Raw genomic sequence first — 18,595 nt, forward strand, 5'->3', positions numbered from 1 at the left:
TCAGATATATAATTTTCACTCAACAAAGAGACCTGCCCAGGAAAGAAAAACAAGTGAATCCCCTTTAGCTACCATACCTATTATGCCAAGGGCAATCTAACACAGCTACCATTGCCAATCATTAGTATTTTCCTGCACAGCAGACACATGTAACTGCAGAGAACCTCAGGGAAATTCTGTGCCAAAAAAAAAGAAGAAAAAAAGCACAACACACAAGCTTTCTACACACTGCATGAAAACAATGCAAATACAGTGGTACCTGTGATGTAAGGCCCCTCCAATGAAAGAACACCTCGTGAAAGGACGCCTTCCGTTGTCCCTTAATTTGTCAATTAGCTTAGCAAAATTATACCTGTCATTTTTTTTCTCACCAAAGTACAGTCGAACCTGCCCTTGTGACCTCACCGAAAAGACCACCCCAAAAGACCACCCCAAAAGATCCCAACAAGTCATTTTCCCTACAAAATTCACCTTCCCATAGTGACCACCTGCCTATAACGACCACTTTTGATTGCTCCCTTGGTTGGTCGTTACAGTCAGGTTCAACTGTATATATATCTGTTATGAAAGGCCACCTGCAGTTGTTGGACACTTTCAGCTGGCCTCAAGGGTGTCCTTTCATCACAGGTCTACCACTGTAATGCCAAGTGGACCATAATTGCTTGGAAAGTGTGAATAAGTAGTCTCTTCTCCACAAAATATGTTTAAAAAAAATTGTTGTGTCTCTACTGTAATGCTGAACTTCAGCAAACCCAATGAACAAAAAGTCTGTAAGTCTGGCAAATTTTTTGGACAACATCAAAAGAGGAAGTTTAACAATCTACACAGTCAAAGGTGAAAACAGCAGCCGTGGAGTATGGAAGGGCAGTGACTAACATTGCAGACATTTAACAAGATATATATATTCTTATAAGTGTAGGAGCTAGGCAGGGGGATGGGTGTGGGGAGGATTTATGTCCATCAACACTCAATAGGCAACACAAATAGGGCAAGGATGTAGCAGATACTTGTCACCTGTGATGCAAACGTTCAACATGCATTATTGTTTGCAGAAACGAAAGACTTCAACACACACAAGGAACAGAGATGACTGTTTCACTTTAAAATATATTGTTAAATCAATAACATACTCCTGTCACTGAAGGTGGTTTGATCAATGCAGTGAACATTTGTGACCCTCCACCACGGAATGAGTCGCATGTCACCTTTGCATGATTTTCATATTTTTTACATTTTCTTAAAGAGTTTTTTATGCTCTATCCAGTGGTGAAAACCGTTTTAGAAAAGAGCGAAAACTTTTCGAGTTATAAGCCTGTGACTAAGGTGACCGTCACGGCTGTTAGCAGACATCCCCCGGGCTTATATTCAGCCTAGCGCAGAACCGCGCGAGGTGACATGCGACTCATTTCGTGGTGGAGGGTCACATTTGTACTTGGTAGTCAGGTCATGTAAACCAAAAGCTTGGAAATTGTGAAATCTCTTCTTCACAGAATCTGCTTTAACAGAGTCGAACATATAACAAGCTTCTGGTTGTCAGTAGATACCACGCTTCTCCAGAACAAGCGTAACTGGTACAAACTATACGCTTCTGCAATGATCATCTTAATATCAACTTTAGGATGATGGGTCACAAGCAAATACAAAATAATGCTGTCAATTGTACTTTTTATTTATTTTTTAATCTATTCGGGATCAACACGTCAGCATTTATGAATAACGGGGTTCCTCATCTAGTGAAAAACCTTTACAGTAGAACCTGGGATGAAAGCACGCCAATGGGACCTGTGATGTCAGAATATTCACAACAGGTACACTTTCAAAAAATCCCCCAACAATGAAGATGTCTCTTCAGGACAGGTAAATTATATATTTTGGTCAAGTTAACAGACAAAAGGACATTAACAGGTGTTCTTTCTTGGGAGGTGTCCTCTCATCAGAGGGGCCTAACATCACACTTTCAAAAAGTCCCCCTACAATGACGATGTCTTTTCATGACAGGTATATTATATATGTTAGTCAAGTTAACAAAGGGACAACAGCTAGGTGTCCTTTCATGGGAGGTGTCCTCTCATCAGAGGGGCCTAACATCACAGGTACCACTGTGCATGAAGCACTGGGGGAGAGAGAGAGAGAGAGAGAGAGAACAGATCATTTCTAACCACTGTGCTGTCTGCGTGCACACGCCTTCCCTAATAACTCAGACCATGGACAACACACGCACAACTTGAAAGCAGAACGAATTCCCCATTTTGACGCTCGCTGTATCACAGACAGAACAGGCCTTGTGTACAGAACACTTACAGTACGTAACGGACAACCAATTTGTTACAACATGGCTGACACAAATAACAATATGGCACAAAGAGACGCTTGACAGCTACAGTGAAACCCCACAGTACAGTGGATCCCCTCTTTTGAGACCTTCATAAATCTGAGAAAATCAGGTCTGAAAAAGATTCAACGAGTCTTAGAATCGAGAGAAGTTTACATAGGTTATAAACAGAAAATCTTTCAAATCAAGGTCTGGAAAAAGGGTGAATGTCTTAAATAATGGGGCCTTAAAAAGATGGTTCCACTGTCAGTCTACACACAAGACGTGTCAACACACATCGTGCTGACATGATTACTAATACACTACTAGCATGCACAATATTTCAGTAACACTTTTCATTTTGTACACAATAATACCACAGATAAATCTTAATAACGCCTGAGTGATATAGGTGTAATGTAATTTGTGTTGTAAAGGAATCTATGGGTATAATAGTTTGGTATAGGGAGGGCAGGTGGGTCAGTGTAATGCTACATTCTATTACTATCTTGAGGAATTACTCCACACAAAGGGATTGCCAATTGGTTGTGAGAAATACAGTTGAACTAGACTTAGTGAAAGTTCATGAGTGTTTTGTAAGATAAATGCAAACCAAAATGTACATGTTAATTCACACTTTATAACAGCAGGCAGTATTTTTTTTCGGAGTCTATCCTTCAACAATTTTTTTCTGACCACACAAAAATTCAGAAATGTGAAAGGGGGTGAAATAGCTACAATGAGTCATCCCCCAAATAATGATGCCAGTGTGGATGTGAATGAAATGTATAGTGCATGCTTTCCAGTAAGAACAAACATCAAATTACTGCATTTGCGCCAAAACTTCTGACTTTTTCAAACACTTGCAGACAAAAACTGATCAGGCAGAGGTATACGTATACTTATAAACCTTGTATCAGATATCGAAATTTCAGGCTTGGCTCAGTTACAAAATACGGTGAAAGACAGAATCCCATGGTTACATCCTTTGATCCAATACACCGTGACACTTCCAGCAGTTACCATGAACTACTGTGCTGTGCTGTTTGATCAAAAAGCTTTCCAGCTGTACTGTTATGCACAAAACTTTGCTAAGAGTCGACCTGAATATGAGGATGTATACTCTCACATCACGGTCACAATTAGCAGAAGTTGTAATGGGGATGTTTTTGTTGGTAATGGAACATTCTTTGTATTAGCCAAGCCTTAACCAAATGTACCAAAAAAAGACAAAGGAAAAAAGAAGCCATGAGTGAAAAAGTCAGAAAGTCACATACACTTCTGCCAAATCAACTTTCTCCTTACAAGTCTAAAGAAGAATCATGCCGTCAACAGCTCCAAAGCAAATCCAACTATTCAGTGTCTGAGGTTTCTGGAATGTAGGAATTGTAACAATAATTCACATATTGAAGTGCAATGTACATTATATCTGTGAAATGAATGCATGACAATAAATCGAAAATTTTTAATTAAATTTTGATTTAATATAATATACTTACCCAATTCTTATGAATGCATTGACTTTAGTCCCACATGCTAGATGTCGAAAAACCTCTCAAATTACCTGCCCTTAGTAGGGTGGTAACCAAGCTAAAAGCGACGCCATAGCCGTTGCTATGGCCTGACCTTGCTCAGTTACCCATAACACCCTGCGCACCACGCGAGCGCCAGCATCCGTAATAATCATTCGAGACTATTAGTCAAACAAACCCCCAAGGACATAATCCAGCGGGGACGGATGGGAGGGTATTAACTATAAGAATTGGGTAAGTATATTATATTAAATCAAAATTTAATTAAAAATTTTCGATTTAATCACATATTCTTACTCCAATTCTTATGAATGCAGATTCCTCCTAAAGGTGGAGGGAACCTACTTATGTCCTTGTAAGAACCTGCCCTGCAGCAACTAAAACCAGCAATGAACTGGAGCCATCTAGCCGCGTGCAGGAGATATCCCGAAGATAGAAACCGATGAACACATCATCTGATCTCCAGTAAGCCGTTTGCAAAGCTTCGCCTAGGCGACCAGAACGCAACACGGCAATAAAGGAAGCACAAAATCTGTACCCGAGCTGTTGGCAAACCTCGCATAGGCGAGAGGAACACCACCAGCCAGAGAAGAACACCAAACTCCCAAACGCCTGAAAAGGAATAGAGGGAGGACTGAACGCCCCCCCCCCCCCCCCCCCCCTGTTCGGAACGTACCACTCATAGGACTGTCCTATGAATGTAGCAGAGCCCCTAGAGAGAGACAAATAAAAGACGTCTCTTTCGCTCCATTGTAAAGAAATAAGAACCTGAGCTAAAGCTCGTGGTTCCAAAAGACAGTAACGTCAAAAAAGGGATTAAAAAAGTCCAACCAGACAGTTAGAAAATCCGAATCTCCCGGAGCGATAATCCTCCCAAGAGGAGGGAATCAAACACCAGAGGATATTGACCAGGTTTCTGAAACCCCAAAACCTGGCCAAAAACCGTGAACAAACGGAACCAAAAGCCCTAAGGCTACATCCTCTGGCAAACCCCAAAAACGCATGCGCCTCACTGCCCTATAGGGCTGAGGCCCAGAGTAAGTAGAACAAAGTCCCACGCGCTAAACAAGGGGGAGCCTCTAAACCTCGTAAAACAAGGTCCCTTGATCATGCCGACAAGAGCGCCATGAGCAACAGAAGAGAGGCCTATTTGTTTCAAAACAGCTGAGATAGCCGAGAAGCCGGAACCTCAAAGAAGAGGCCCAGCTGCCCAAAGCCAAAAACTGAAACAGAGGTGAAAAACCACCTGGCTTGAGAGAGGGGCGCTAAGGAGTTGCACCCCCGCTCTAAATCCCCAATTGGCCAAGGAGGCCAAAAAAGGAGCATACACAGATAAAGTGGAGGAAATATATGCTTCGTTCCCAAAGACCAGAGTCAGAACCCATGATCTAAAACACAAACAGCACGCCTCCAGACCCGTCAGAAGATGGGCCAACCCCTGTGCAAGCCCTGAAAGGACCTGTTGAGCGAGTCGGCCAGATCGCAGAGCTGGCCGGGGAGAAATTCCCCTGAGAAAATGATTTAGTGTGAAACTCAATCAGAATCCCCTATACTCTGTCTGACAGGGAGCGAGAACTTGCTCACCCCAGCTAGTTCACATAAGAAGCAACAGAAGAATTGCCCGAATGCAACAGGCCATGCCTGTAAATAGCAAAAAAGGAAAGGCTAGTAGACTAAGAGCCACTGCTCCTAACCTCAGGCAAAAGAGAAGCCCAAGGATTTGCGTCTACATCACAGCCTCAAGACTGCAATTGCCAGTGCAGGCCCCATCTAGACGAAAACGCATCCATAAAGCGGTCTAAGTCCAGAGGGAAACAGAGCTAGGGAAAAAAGTCCCCTGAGCGATCCAAAAGGATTCCAGCCACCTCCCCGAGTGGAGGAACCCACTCTGGAGGAGGACCCTCATGTCCCAGACCTGAGAGGCCGAACCCCCCAAAAAACTTGAGGAAAGACTAGAGGGCCAGCATAGCTATCGATACCGTCCGACCGAAGATCGGGTCTAAAGACCCCGCAGAGGCCTGCTCTCGTGCCCGTCTGGCAGTGAAAAGAGCTTATAGCCTCCCTATTCCCTCTTGTGTGAAGAATAAACCTTCCAAGAGACAAAGTCGAACAGCATGCCCAGGTAAAAAACCTGGGATAAGGACAGCTCGGAATTTTGCCTGGTTACTGAGAGCACCAGGCAAAAAGCCTGGTTCAACACCAAAAGAAAGTGCAGATGACAAGCTGATTGACCTTGAAAAAGCTCAACCAGCCCCCGAGATAGTCCAGAGACCAACACCCCCAGAAACCGAGCCCTTTCCTGTGTGCAGAAACGCAGAAGGAAAGCTCATGTGAGAGCACCGAGGAAAATCTCAGCCAAAGCTGAAAGCTCTAGCCCATGCCGACCCACCTCCCGCAGAGAGGGAGGCGACACTGAACCAAAACACCCCTTTGTAACCGGGAGCGCATAAATGCGCTGCCAGAGGTCCACGAAGGAAGGGAAAGATTCCAGCTATTGAGTAGGTCTTAACAACCCCCGAAAAAGCCTGACCCTTGCTTCCTGCAACCAGCATGAAATCAAACCCCTTGTAAAGGAAGGAGATCACACCAAGCAAAAACAGTGTGGGCCTAAAACGTCACCGAGAAACTTCTCCGCTCAGTGACGACCCTAGCCCAAGCTGCCAGCAGCCTGGCTAAAGCCTTATCCAAGGCATCCTCCCTAACCCAAAAGAGCGATCAGGGAGGATAAGATTGCCTATAAGAAAGCACAGAAGAGAGTCTCAGCCAAAGCAGAAAACTCCAAACCATGCCATCCTAGCTCCTCCAGAGAGGAGAGGGAGGAGTAACATCATAAAACCTCCATGTTCCCTGTGGTCTGTAAGCGAAGCCAGAAACTAGCCCCTGGCAATAAAAAGTGCGGATCAGACCCTGAGCCTGAAAATTCCCTGCTATCTTCTTCCGCACTAAAAGTGAGGACGAAGCAGCCTGAAACCCCGAAGCCAGCAGTCCCCTGCGTAAAAAGCAGCGGGAAAGGTGTAGGATGAAGACCACTATCCTAAGGTGCGGAACAAGCCAAAAGTGTGGCATGAGGTAGGCAATCACCGGAGACTCAGCAAATGAAACAAATTGCGAGAAAGCCTGTGAAAACCCAAAGCCATCCCGGAAGAGGAAGGAAGAGAGACACCCCCAACCTATCCGGGACAAAGTAAACTGCAACAGCAGCCGCTCTATGTATGGGAAGCCTACAACCAGTAGGCAACCCTATACACTCCCCCTCCTCCAACCAGGAGTCCGAACCTAACCACCAGTTGTGTAAAACACAAAAGGAGGGGAGACCGGGGAGGTCGCGCACTAAATACTCCTGCCGATAACACCGCCAAGAGTGTGGATGAAAAGCGTGATCAGTCTCTGACTGCCAACCCAAAACCGCCCACCTGAACAAGAGGTGGGGGGAAGAGGGGTTGGTAACTGGCACAGATCTCTGCCGAGAAGGAGATAGAGTGGAGAAACAAGACAAAGCCGGGCCCGGCGCATCTTACCCCACCCACTGTGCGAGAGAAGCATCCCAGTGCTAAGAACCAGACTACCTAGTTTGAACCACAACTCACCCCAAGTGGGGAGGGGGGTGGTCCAGCACAGCCGCAACCCCTAGAGGGGGCAAGGACTGAAACAGAGAAACGGCCGTAAACGGCCGATCCTCGCTCGTCCACCTGCCAAAGTCAAGTAGCCCTATCACTCACCCACCCCTAGGAGGGGGGGGGGGGGGGGGTGACCTATGCTGGCTAAGGACAATGACCACTGGCCAGGTGATACTATAGCCGAGTCCCCGCAGACCATTGTGAATACAAAGAATGGGAGACTGGAGAGAAAGAGTATATTCTGTCTCCGCCTGTCCTAGGTAGACAGCCGGCACAGCCCGTGCAGAGAACAAAACGGAGCAAAGCTCATTGTTCCCTGACCACTGTGCGAGACACCCTGCCGAGAACAAAAGAGAGTCAAGCTCATTGTTCCGCGACCGCTACCCGCGACGAGCGCGGGCAGCTAACACAGCCACCTGTCCCAAATGGAGCAGAGAAGGAGTATGTAACGTAGCCTGGAAAGCCGTACATAGCACCCCCGCTGTGTAGAAAGGCCTCGATAGAGGAGAAGAACGATTGTCAGGCCAGGACCATAGAGGCCAGACTGTGAAGACAGTCTAACAGCGCCCACCCCGTCCAACCCAGAGGGAGGGAAAGGGTGGACCCGCGACAAGCGCGGGTAGCTAACACAGCCACCTGTCCCAAAAGGAGCAGAGAAGGAGTATGTAACGTAGCCTGGAAAGCCGTACATAGCACCCCCGCTGTGTAGAAAGGCCTGAGCCACTCCATGCCCCAGATGGGGAGGGGGGTGGCTCGTCACAGCAGTAAGAGCGACGGAGAGAGACGAACCGAACAACGGCCGACCCCCCTCCGTCCACCTGCCGTAGTCCTATAGCCCACCGCCCGCCCACCCCGATAGGGGAGGCGAACGATTGTCGGGCCAGGACAATTGAGGCACAGACTGTGAAGACAGTCCAACAGCGCCCACCCCGTCCAACTCAGAGGGAGGGAAAGGGTGGAACGCTACTCCAGCCCCCACCCGATCCCGCCCGGTGGGCGGGAAAGAGTGGGCCACTGATACCCCCCCCCACCCTGCCCCAAATGGAGCAGAGAAGGGGTATGTAACGTAGCCTGGAAAGCCGCCACCCGAACGCGCCCGGGGGGCGGGAAAGGGTGGGAAGCTAACACGGCCCCCTGCCCGCAAAGGGCAGAGTGGGACAAGCCCTGGCCGTGACTTACCGTGCCCCCCCACTCCCCCTTCCTCACGGTAAGGGGGCTGCCTGACCGACCCAGCAGTGCTGTTTAAAAGCAAGCCGAGCGGCCAAAGCAGGCGGGGAGCTGGCCCCCTCTCCTAAAGGAGAGAGTGCTCGCGAACAACCCAGTCTACCCGTGGCAGAAAGGACTGAACCGAACTGGCCGTTTGCACCAGGCGACGGTGCGACGCAGGAGCGCCCCCCCTATCCCCCCCCCATTGGCGGGGGGCTGCGTAACACACTGTGAAGTACCGGCGGTAATCAGAGTGGTTAAACGCAGGCAGGGAGCAGGCCCCCCCCTCCTAAAGGAAGGGGTGCTCGAGAACAGCCCAGAGCCACCAGAGGCAAAAAACGGGCTGAACCGAACAGGCCATTTGCACTTGACCACAGTGCGAAGCTGACAAACGGGAGGGCGGGAACCGCCGATCGTGCCTGAAACAGCTGAAAATACAGACCAAAACATCGTTAAGTCCCCCCAAAAGGAGGACATTGACTGATTCCTCTTACTCAGAGAAAGGGGAAAGAATAGCCACACGGCCACCCCCCCCCCCCCCCCCCCCATCAGTCGCACCGACGACGATCCAACAAAAAGTCTATAAGGAGCCTAAAGGCTGATTAACCCCAACAGGGGAAGCGAGCTGTGAAAGAACTGAACCCGCCCTCGGAGGGATAGGAACATAAAAAGAAGTGCTGTTTGACGGATCTACGACCCGCATAATAGGCAAATCAAAGTTCTTAGGCTACTCTTAGGTATAGTTTTCTAAACCAGGCTAAGAGCCTTGTCACCTTCCAGTCTCGCGCCAAGATTAGCTTTGTTGTCGGCCATTTTAAGACCGGCGAAAAACAGTCACCCAGAACAAAAAACTTCTGCGTGCGTGTTCAACACAAAGCTATCAACATTTATACCAAACATACACAGGAAAGATCTCACCAAAAGGTAGGCGGACAGGTAGACCCCCAAGAACCGGCTAGTCTCAAGGACGAGCAGGCATGTGAAGGCCAAAAGTGAGAGCGAAATTCGGACACGTCCACCGTGTGTTGTCGAAAGTCGAGAAATGATTATTACGGATGCTGGCGCTCGCGTGGTGCGCAGGGTGTTATGGGTAACTGAGCAAGGTCAGGCCATAGCAACGGCTATGGCGTCGCTTTTAGCTTGGTTACCACCCTACTAAGGGCAGGTAATTTGAGAGGTTTTTCGACATCTAGCATGTGGGACTAAAGTCAATGCATTCATAAGAATTGGAGTAAGAATATGTGATTAAATCATATTTTGATGTGGCCTGCACATTACATCTACGAATCAAATTTCTAGCAGACATGAATTTTTTTTCTACATCATTGTCAGTTCAGCACATTAACAGTAACATTTACAATGGGATAAAGTGACTTAATCAAGTGAAGATCTTTATGTCTATAATACAAATATAGGGTGGATAAAATACATCTGTTGGGATTTGAAGGAGTTGCATATGATGCCATTTATTTGACCAGCAAAGTATTGCTATTTTTTATGTTTGACTTATACATAATTAGTATGCATATAACCATAGACGATGAAGAGTATAAACTGGGACACTGTTCCAGTCTCACGGTTACAAAGAAAACTTGTCTGGTTTGTATAACAAAGAACAGCTTTTTGGTTTTTTTAATTTCTTACAAGAAGTTTTCGGTAAACTTTTTGACTAGACCATTATCGTTTTCCTGCTGAAATTGAATGACTAATGTGTTTCAGAAGACAAGAAATATTGCAAAATTAAAATTCTTGACTAGTAAACATATGAATTTAACCTTTTCGTGAGCCGGCTTACATTAAACGATGGTTATACCTGTAATGTTCATCAGTTTATTCTTCACTCAGTTTATTTTAATAAAACATTACTGAAACCCATTTATCTTTAAAATTGTCACAAAGCACAAATGTAGTCATGCTACTATCACAAGGAAAAAAAAGTAAGATCAGAACCACAAACTTGCACTTAATACATTTTCTAAGATTAAGAATAATTTATACAGAACTTTCAGGATTGACATATATGTACAATATAAATAAATATATTCCTCTTTTCTACACACATATATCTACAGTATGTACATGCATGGTATGAACCGATTTTTCTTTTTACCAACAATTAACAATACATTTTTTAATTAGGGGATGATATCTTTTTGATGTACAACATGATTCACATTGATGGATGATATATATATATATTTTTTTTTTCAGACAAAAACTTAAAGATGCGAGAAAATCACTTTCAACCAATGATTCTCATCACACTCAAACGAGGATGAATATTTTTTATTTAACAAAGCCAGTACTCTTAGTGCAGTGGATGAAATAATCCAATCAAATTCTTGAAGCACTTCCACATTTTTCATTTGTGATGCTTAATTAACAAAGTGGTACACATGTCGCACAATTTTGTGGTATACTAGATTTCGGTGAGGGCCGACAATGTCAAGTTCATCAGCTTAATGTTAATACAGTAACAAAATATAAACACATATTAAAACATGATGTGAACACTCATTTATTGCATGATAGGAAGGTTTCTCTCTTGTCAACAATGTTTGTGACTAGACAAATGTTTGCCTACTGTTTTAACAGCGAGTTATTATGACACAAATATCTTCACCTACCTCAATTTCTGATGACCAGTAACTTCTTTAAAAAAAAAATTTCTTAGCATCAGTATTGAAACAATTTTGTTGTTGAGTGTTGTTCATTAGTTTGTTCTCAAAAAGAAAGATTCAATTGTTTCCCTGCACAAATAAATGGCACAATGAATCTACAACTGGTTTATGTTTTCATTTTTAATAAAAATGTGAAAAACTACAAAAAAATCTACAAAAGTAATATGAAATTGCAATGAGGTATATCTGTTCAAAATACAAGAGTTCAAATGCCTTAGCAACATAAAAAAAAGTAAAACTGCAACAGAAACAAACACTTACATCAACATGAACGGCTTTTGTATTCAAGATTCAAAGATCTCAAAAACAATTCCTCATTTTCCAACCACTCCTCAGAAGAACAGTAGTATATAATGAACACATTAGGGATCAGTGAGACAAGCAAGTTATTTTTGTATGCATTAAGGAAAGATACCCTTACCCACCCATCCGAGAAAAGCATCAACATATCTTCCTCTGCAAGATCATTAAGTACAGGTCTCAAGCAAACCATCGCATCAAACAAAATAAGGCCAAAAAAAAAATTAGTCTGTTTACGGTAACCCGACCGACCCTATTTTTTTCGCGCGACCCTAGACATTTTTTTTGGCATTTGGGGAAGAAAAAAAAAAAAAAAATCTTGTTTTTTTTGCAAAATAACGTAAAAATATGTTTTTTTTGGAGAAAAAAAAAATCCCGACCCTATTTTTTTTGCCTATGTTACCGTAAACAGACCTATTTTTTGGGGGGGCCTAACCAATCTAACACACACTTAACAAATAAAAACAAAGAAGCAAATACACAAACAAACAAAAGACTCGCCAAACTTAGCCCAGGACTTGCAATAGAATTACGACCGGCAGTTGTTCTTTCTTTCTCCTTTGAAACACTGTTGGTGAGATTCTCGCTTTACCATAATTATGCTAGATTCACAAGGTGCCATCATTTATTTCTGCATTGGAGAGGAGGGGGGGGGGAATTAAAAAAAAAGGGAACTCCTAGACATAACAGCAACCCATCTGAGCAATGCACTTGCATGTAAGAAAACAAAGAAAATAATTTTCTGTTAACAACAACAGAGGACTAATAATAAAAACAAGTACAATCAAATACAATCTAGAAACAGTATTTATCATCACTGACTTGGCAAACAGGAACAATCAAGGAATAAAACAAGACAAAATGGCAGGTTTCAACTGGAATAAAAGAAGATAAAGCTCCCTGAAAAACTCTGTAAACTGAAACTTTAGCACTGCCACTGGCTCATAAACAAACAAACAAAAACAAAACAAAACAGAAAATGGGAAAAAAACCGTTTGTATAAAGAATGAACACATGATCGATAGATCACTTGAAGAAATAAATGTACAATGGCACACGTTCTTAATATTCCACAGCAAAAATACTGTTCACAGAAGAAAAGAAAAAAATTCCGCAGAAAAAAATTTCCACAACAAAATTTCCACAGAAAATTATTTTCCAACAAAACATTATGACACAGGGAAAGCCCTTATAAGGAGGAAAAAAAACAAATGAAAGCAAGTTTGGTTATTTGCTCTCAGTTTATTGCACTTCTCCCTTCTTTTACACTCCACCATTTCAATGACATTTCAATTTCAAGCACATCAAATTCCAAACACTCAATACAGTGAAACCTTTATTTAAATACATGTACCTTCAATAGATGAATTCTGGAAATAAATCTGTCGTTTTTGTATGGTTTCTGGAAGACTGTGCGTGCTTTCACTTGTTTTTTCTTACCAAAGAAACACTGAGGGAAGCTACATGTGACATTGTAGGGTTGCATCAGCGTTTCTATGGAAACAAGGGAAAGCAGCTTGTCCACATTCCATCATAAAAACTTGACAGGTGTTTCCAAACATGGTCTAGTTAAGCTTCTACCCCTCCCCACCCCCCAAACCCACACACCCCATCCCCAAGATTTTGTTCTTTAAGTATAGTCAGTAAATGTATAGCTCAATTTTTAGACTTCTTGCTTTCTATCAACTCTGATGAGGTTTTAATTAAGAGGTTTTAATTAAGAGGTATTACTGTACATAACTTTGATGACATTCTGCCTCAGTGAAATGTATCAAACAAAAGAATATTTGGTGTATCTGTATGACAGAACTTATGACTTGGCACCTACATCGCTGACAGCGTGAACTTATGACTTGGCACCTACATCGTTGAAAGTTCAGCACAGTAATTACAACCATGCATGCCAGGCAATGTGTTTAATTGTCACAAAGCAGAATATTTATTACTGACCAATGCAAATAACTTACTCATCCTTTATGCTTCTCTTTTCTTTTCTCCATGTCGCTGTAGCTTTTATAGTTTTATAAAAAAAAAAAGTAAAAAAAAAAGTAAAAACAGATTGAGAGATTCCACTTTCTTCTTCTTTTCTTCCTTTTTCTTTTTCCCTCTATTCTCTTTTCTTCAGTAACCCTCCCACCCCCACACACCAAGTTACTCCTCTTTTCTTCTGTAACCCTCCCACCCCCACACACCAAGTTACTCCTCTTTTCTTCTGTAACCCTCCCACCCCCACACACCAAGTTACTCCTCTTTTCTTCTGTAACCCTCCCACCCCCACACACCAAGTTACTCCTCTTTTCTTCTGTAACCCTCCCACCCCCACACACCAAGTTACTCCTCTTTTCTTCTGTAACCCTCCCACCCCCACACACCAAGTTACTCCTCTTGTCTTCTGTAACCCTCCCACCCCCACACACCAAGTTACTCCTCTTTTCTTCTGTAACCCTCCCACCCCCACACACCAAGTTACTCCTCTTTTCTTCTGTAACCCTCCCACCCCCACACACCAAGTTACTCCTCTTTTCTTCTGTAACCCTCCCACCCCCACACATCAAGTTACTCCTCTTTTCTTCTGTAACCCTCCCACCCCCACACACCAAGTTACTCCTCTTTTCTTCTGTAACCCTCCCACCCCCACACACCAAGTTACTCCTCTTTTCTTCTGTAACCCTCCCACCCCCACACACCAAGTTACTCCTCTTTTCTTCTGTAACCCTCCCACCCCCACACACCAAGTTACTCCTCTTGTCTTCTGTAACCCTCCCACCTCCACACACCAAGTTACTCCTCTTTTCTTCTGTAACCCTCCCACCCCCACACACCAAGTAACTCCTCTTTTCTTCTGTAACCCTCCCACCCCCACACACCAAGTTACTCCTCTTTTCTTCTGTAACCCTCCCACCCCCACACACCAAGTTACTCCTCTTTTATTCTGTAACCCTCCCACCCCCACACACCAAGTTACTCCTCTTTTCTTCTGTAACCCTCCCACCCCCACACACCAAGTTACTCCTCTTTTATTCTGTAACCCTCCCACCCCCACACACCAAGTTACTCCTCTTTTCTTCTGTAACCCTCCCACCCCCACACACCAAGTTACTTTTCTTCTGTAACCCTCCCACCCCCACACACCAAGTTACTTTTCTTCTGTAACCCTCCCACCCCCACACACCAAGTTACTCCTCTTTTCTTCTGTAACCCTCCCACCCCCACACACCAAGTTACTTTTCTTCTGTAACCCTCCCAACCCCACACACCAAGTTACTCCTCTTTTCTTCTGTAACCCTCCCACCCCCACACACCAAGTTACTTTTCTTCTGTAACCCTCCCACCCCCACACACCAAGTTACTCCTCTTTTCTTCTGTAACCCTCCCACCCCCACACACAAAGTTACTCCTCTTTTCTTCTGTAACCCTCCCACCCCCACACACCAAGTTACTCCTCTTTTCTTCAGTAACCCTCCCACCCCCACACACCAAGTTACTCCTCTTTTCTTCTGTAACTCTCCCACCCCAACACACCAAGTTACTCCTCTTTTCTTCTGTAACCCTCCCACCCCCACACACCAAGTTACTCCTCTTTTCTTCAGTAACCCTCCCACCCCCACACACCAAGTTACTCCTCTTTTCTTCTGTAACTCTCCCACCCCCACACACCAAGTTACTCCTCTTTTCTTCAGTAACCCTCCCACCCCCACACACCAAGTTACTCCTCTTTTCTTCTGTAACCCTCCCACCCCCACACACCAAGTTACTCCTCTATTCTTCTGTAACCCTCCCACCCCCACACACCAAGTTACTTTTCTTCTGTAACCCTCCCACCCCCACACACCAAGTTACTTTTCTTCTGTAACCCTCCCACCCCCACACACCAAGTTACTCCTCTTTTCTTCTGTAACCCTCCCACCCCCACATACCAAGTTACTCCTCTTTTCTTCTGTAACCCTCCCACCCCTACACACCAAGTTACTCCTCTTTTCTTCTGTAACCCTCCCACCCCCACATACCAAGTTACTCCTCTTTTCTTCAGTAACCCTCCCACCCCCACACACCAAGTTACTCCTCTTTTCTTCAGTAACCCTCCCACCCCCACACACCAAGTTACTCCTCTTTTCTTCTGTAACCCTCCCACCCCCACACACCAAGTTACTCCTCTTTTCTTCTGTAACCCTCCCACCCCCACACACCAAGTTACTCCTCTTGTCTTCTGTAACCCTCCCACCCCCACACACCAAGTTACTCCTCTTTTCTTCAGTAACCCTCCCACCCCCACACATCAAGTTACTCCTCTTTTCTTCTGTACCCCTCCCACCCCCACACACCAAGTTACTCCTCTTTTCTTCTGTAACCCTCCCACCCCCACACACCAAGTTACTCCTCTTTTCTTCTGTAACCCTCCCACCCCCACACACCAAGTTACTCCTCTTTTCTTCAGTAACCCTCCCACCCCCACACACCAAGTTACTCCTCTTTTCTTCTGTAACCCTCCCACCCCCACACACCAAGTTACTCCTCTTTTCTTCTGTAACCCTCCCACCCCCACACACCAAGTTACTCCTCTTTTCTTCAGTAACCCTCCCACCCCCACACACCAAGTTACTCCTCTTTTCTTCAGTAACCCTCCCACCCCCACACACCAAGTTACTCCTCTTTTCTTCAGTAACCCTCCCACCCCCACACACCAAGTTACTCCTCTTTTCTTCTGTAACCCTCCCACCCCCACACACCAAGTTACTCCTCTTTTCTTCAGTAACCCTCCCACCCCCACACACCAAGTTACTCCTCTTTTCTTCAGTAACCCTCCCACCCCCACACACCAAGTTACTCCTCTTTTCTTCAGTAACCCTCCCACCCCCACACACCAAGTTACTCCTCTTTTCTTCAGTAACCCTCCCACCCCCACACACCAAGTTACTCCTCTTTTCTTCAGTAACCCTCCCACCCCCACACACCAAGTTACTCCTCTTTTCTTCTGTAACCCTCCCACACACCAAGTTACTCCTCTTTTCTTCTGTAACCCTCCCACCCCCACACACCAAGTTACTCCTCTTTTCTTCTGTAACCCTCCCACCCCCACACACCAAGTTACTCCTCTTATCTTCTGTAACCCTCCCACCCCCGCACACCAAGTTACTCCTCTTTTCTTCTGTAACCCTCCCACCCCCACACACCAAGTTACTCCTCTTTTCTTCTGTAACCCTCCCAACCCCACACACCAAGTTACTCCTCTTGTCTTCTGTAACCCTCCCACCCCCACACACCAAGTTACTCCTCTTTTATTCTGTAACCCTCCCACCCCCACACACCAAGTTACTCCTCTTTTCTTCTGTAACCCTCCCACCCACCAAGTTACTCCTCTTTTCTTCTGTAACCCTCCCACCCCCACACACCAAGTTACTCCTCTTTTCTTCTGTAACCCTCCCACCCCCACATACCAAGTTACTCCTCTTTTTTCCGCTGTAACATTATGAAGCCTAGTTTCATTCACTTAACTATAAAAGGAGATTCTTGGCCATGAGACAAGGTTTTACTCCCCAAAAAAATAACAAATGCAGGAATCGAATACCAATAGTACAAACATACAAACAAAACTTTCCTAAATGAATTACAATGTTGATGTCAAAACATTAGTGTCTACATTGTTAAAATGTGAACCAATTTTCTGATTCATACACTGCACAATTTTTGATGAACCATTATCGTTTCGTCACCAGATCTACTACTGAACCCAGCATACATGAACAAAAAGGTAACTAGTTCATAATCAGGTGGGATAAATAACAAATATCATATGTCAACATTCATTTCGAAAAAACATCTGAAAACAATGTCAGCTGCTCAGAACAAAATCCACTCCAGGTGTTCCCGCAGTAAATAGTTTGATTTTTGTTCTTTATACATCACTAGGTGTGCTGATGATCTAGCTAACCAAATGAGTGAAAAAGCTCTTGAAAACTTTGTTGACATATAGTGTGACCAGTATCATATTTCACAGACCAAAGACTCACAGCCTCTCTCATCTGTGGTGGTAAATGCGGTGGGTAGTGCGGAGTGGGGCGATACGGGCGAGTTTACTTGTTGTCGATCAGCGTCTGCAGTCTCAGTACCAGCTCCCTGGAAATGCCCAGCACTTGTTTGGCGTTGTGGTGCTCGGCCATCTCTGAGAAGAGAAAAAAAAGATAGTACAACATGATGTTAAAGAATACTCAGGAAAACACACGACAAGAGTGAAAGCTGAAGTATTTCAGGAAGGGGCATACACACACCATGTGAGAGATGATCAGAGTAACTGAGGAATTGTTAATAAGCACCTCTGCAGTTTTTTTGTTTCAAAATCTCTGTTAACATACAAGAGATAAAATAAAGACACAAACAAATCTCTGGGAAAACACATGGCATTTGATTGCTGCCAGGTTTGTGGACTCACACAAACCTTGACATTGCCACACAAATAATGACCCCCCCCCCCCCCCCCCACCCACCTCCTTGTCTTGAAAAAGAGAGGAATCAGCAGGTCTTAAAGCCTTCCTGAATTGAGCCCAAAGTTGACTTCACAAAGACTTCCAGAAGTCTTTTAACCGAAAATTCAGTGCCAAAGCTTCATGAAGTACACTTCACAAAGTCGACTTCCCCCTAATTAATATCTGGCTTTAAATCAATTAATTCACCATGCAACTCTTTCTAAACAAACGAATAACTTTCATCACTCCTCTCTATGATTTCGGCCTGAGTTGCACTGACCGTTGAAGAACTTGATGATGTCGGTGAAGTCCATGTTGTTGTCAAGGATGATGTCACGGTAGTACTCCACCAGGGCGAGGGCGATGAACAGCACAAAGTGACTGGAGCTGATGTGTCTGGCTGCCCAGATCGTCTCCCACACGTTGAACACATCGGGGTACAGCAGTTCTGTGAGGGGTGAATCATACAGTAAGATTAACTTCAAGT

General features: G+C 44.6%; 1 protein-coding gene across 6 annotated transcripts in view; it reads right to left on the reverse strand.

The window, feature by feature from the left end:
• Positions 1–17,053: 17,053 nt before the first annotated feature.
• Positions 17,054–18,595, reverse strand: part of LOC138975707 (small G protein signaling modulator 1-like) — a 30,738-nt gene continuing 29,196 nt past the window's right edge. For all 6 annotated transcript variants that reach the window (XM_070348455.1, XM_070348454.1, XM_070348451.1 and 3 more), the window contains 2 exons: positions 18,389–18,556; positions 17,054–17,807 (listed from right to left, as the gene is read on the reverse strand). In XM_070348455.1, the coding sequence (XP_070204556.1) occupies positions 17,719–17,807; positions 18,389–18,556 (257 nt within the window). In that variant the 3' untranslated portion in view covers positions 17,054–17,718. The remainder of the gene's footprint in view (positions 17,808–18,388; positions 18,557–18,595) is intronic.

The sequence above is a fragment of the Littorina saxatilis genome, linkage group LG9 (assembly GCF_037325665.1).
Source record: "Littorina saxatilis isolate snail1 linkage group LG9, US_GU_Lsax_2.0, whole genome shotgun sequence".
NCBI lineage: Eukaryota > Metazoa > Mollusca > Gastropoda > Littorinimorpha > Littorinidae > Littorina > Littorina saxatilis.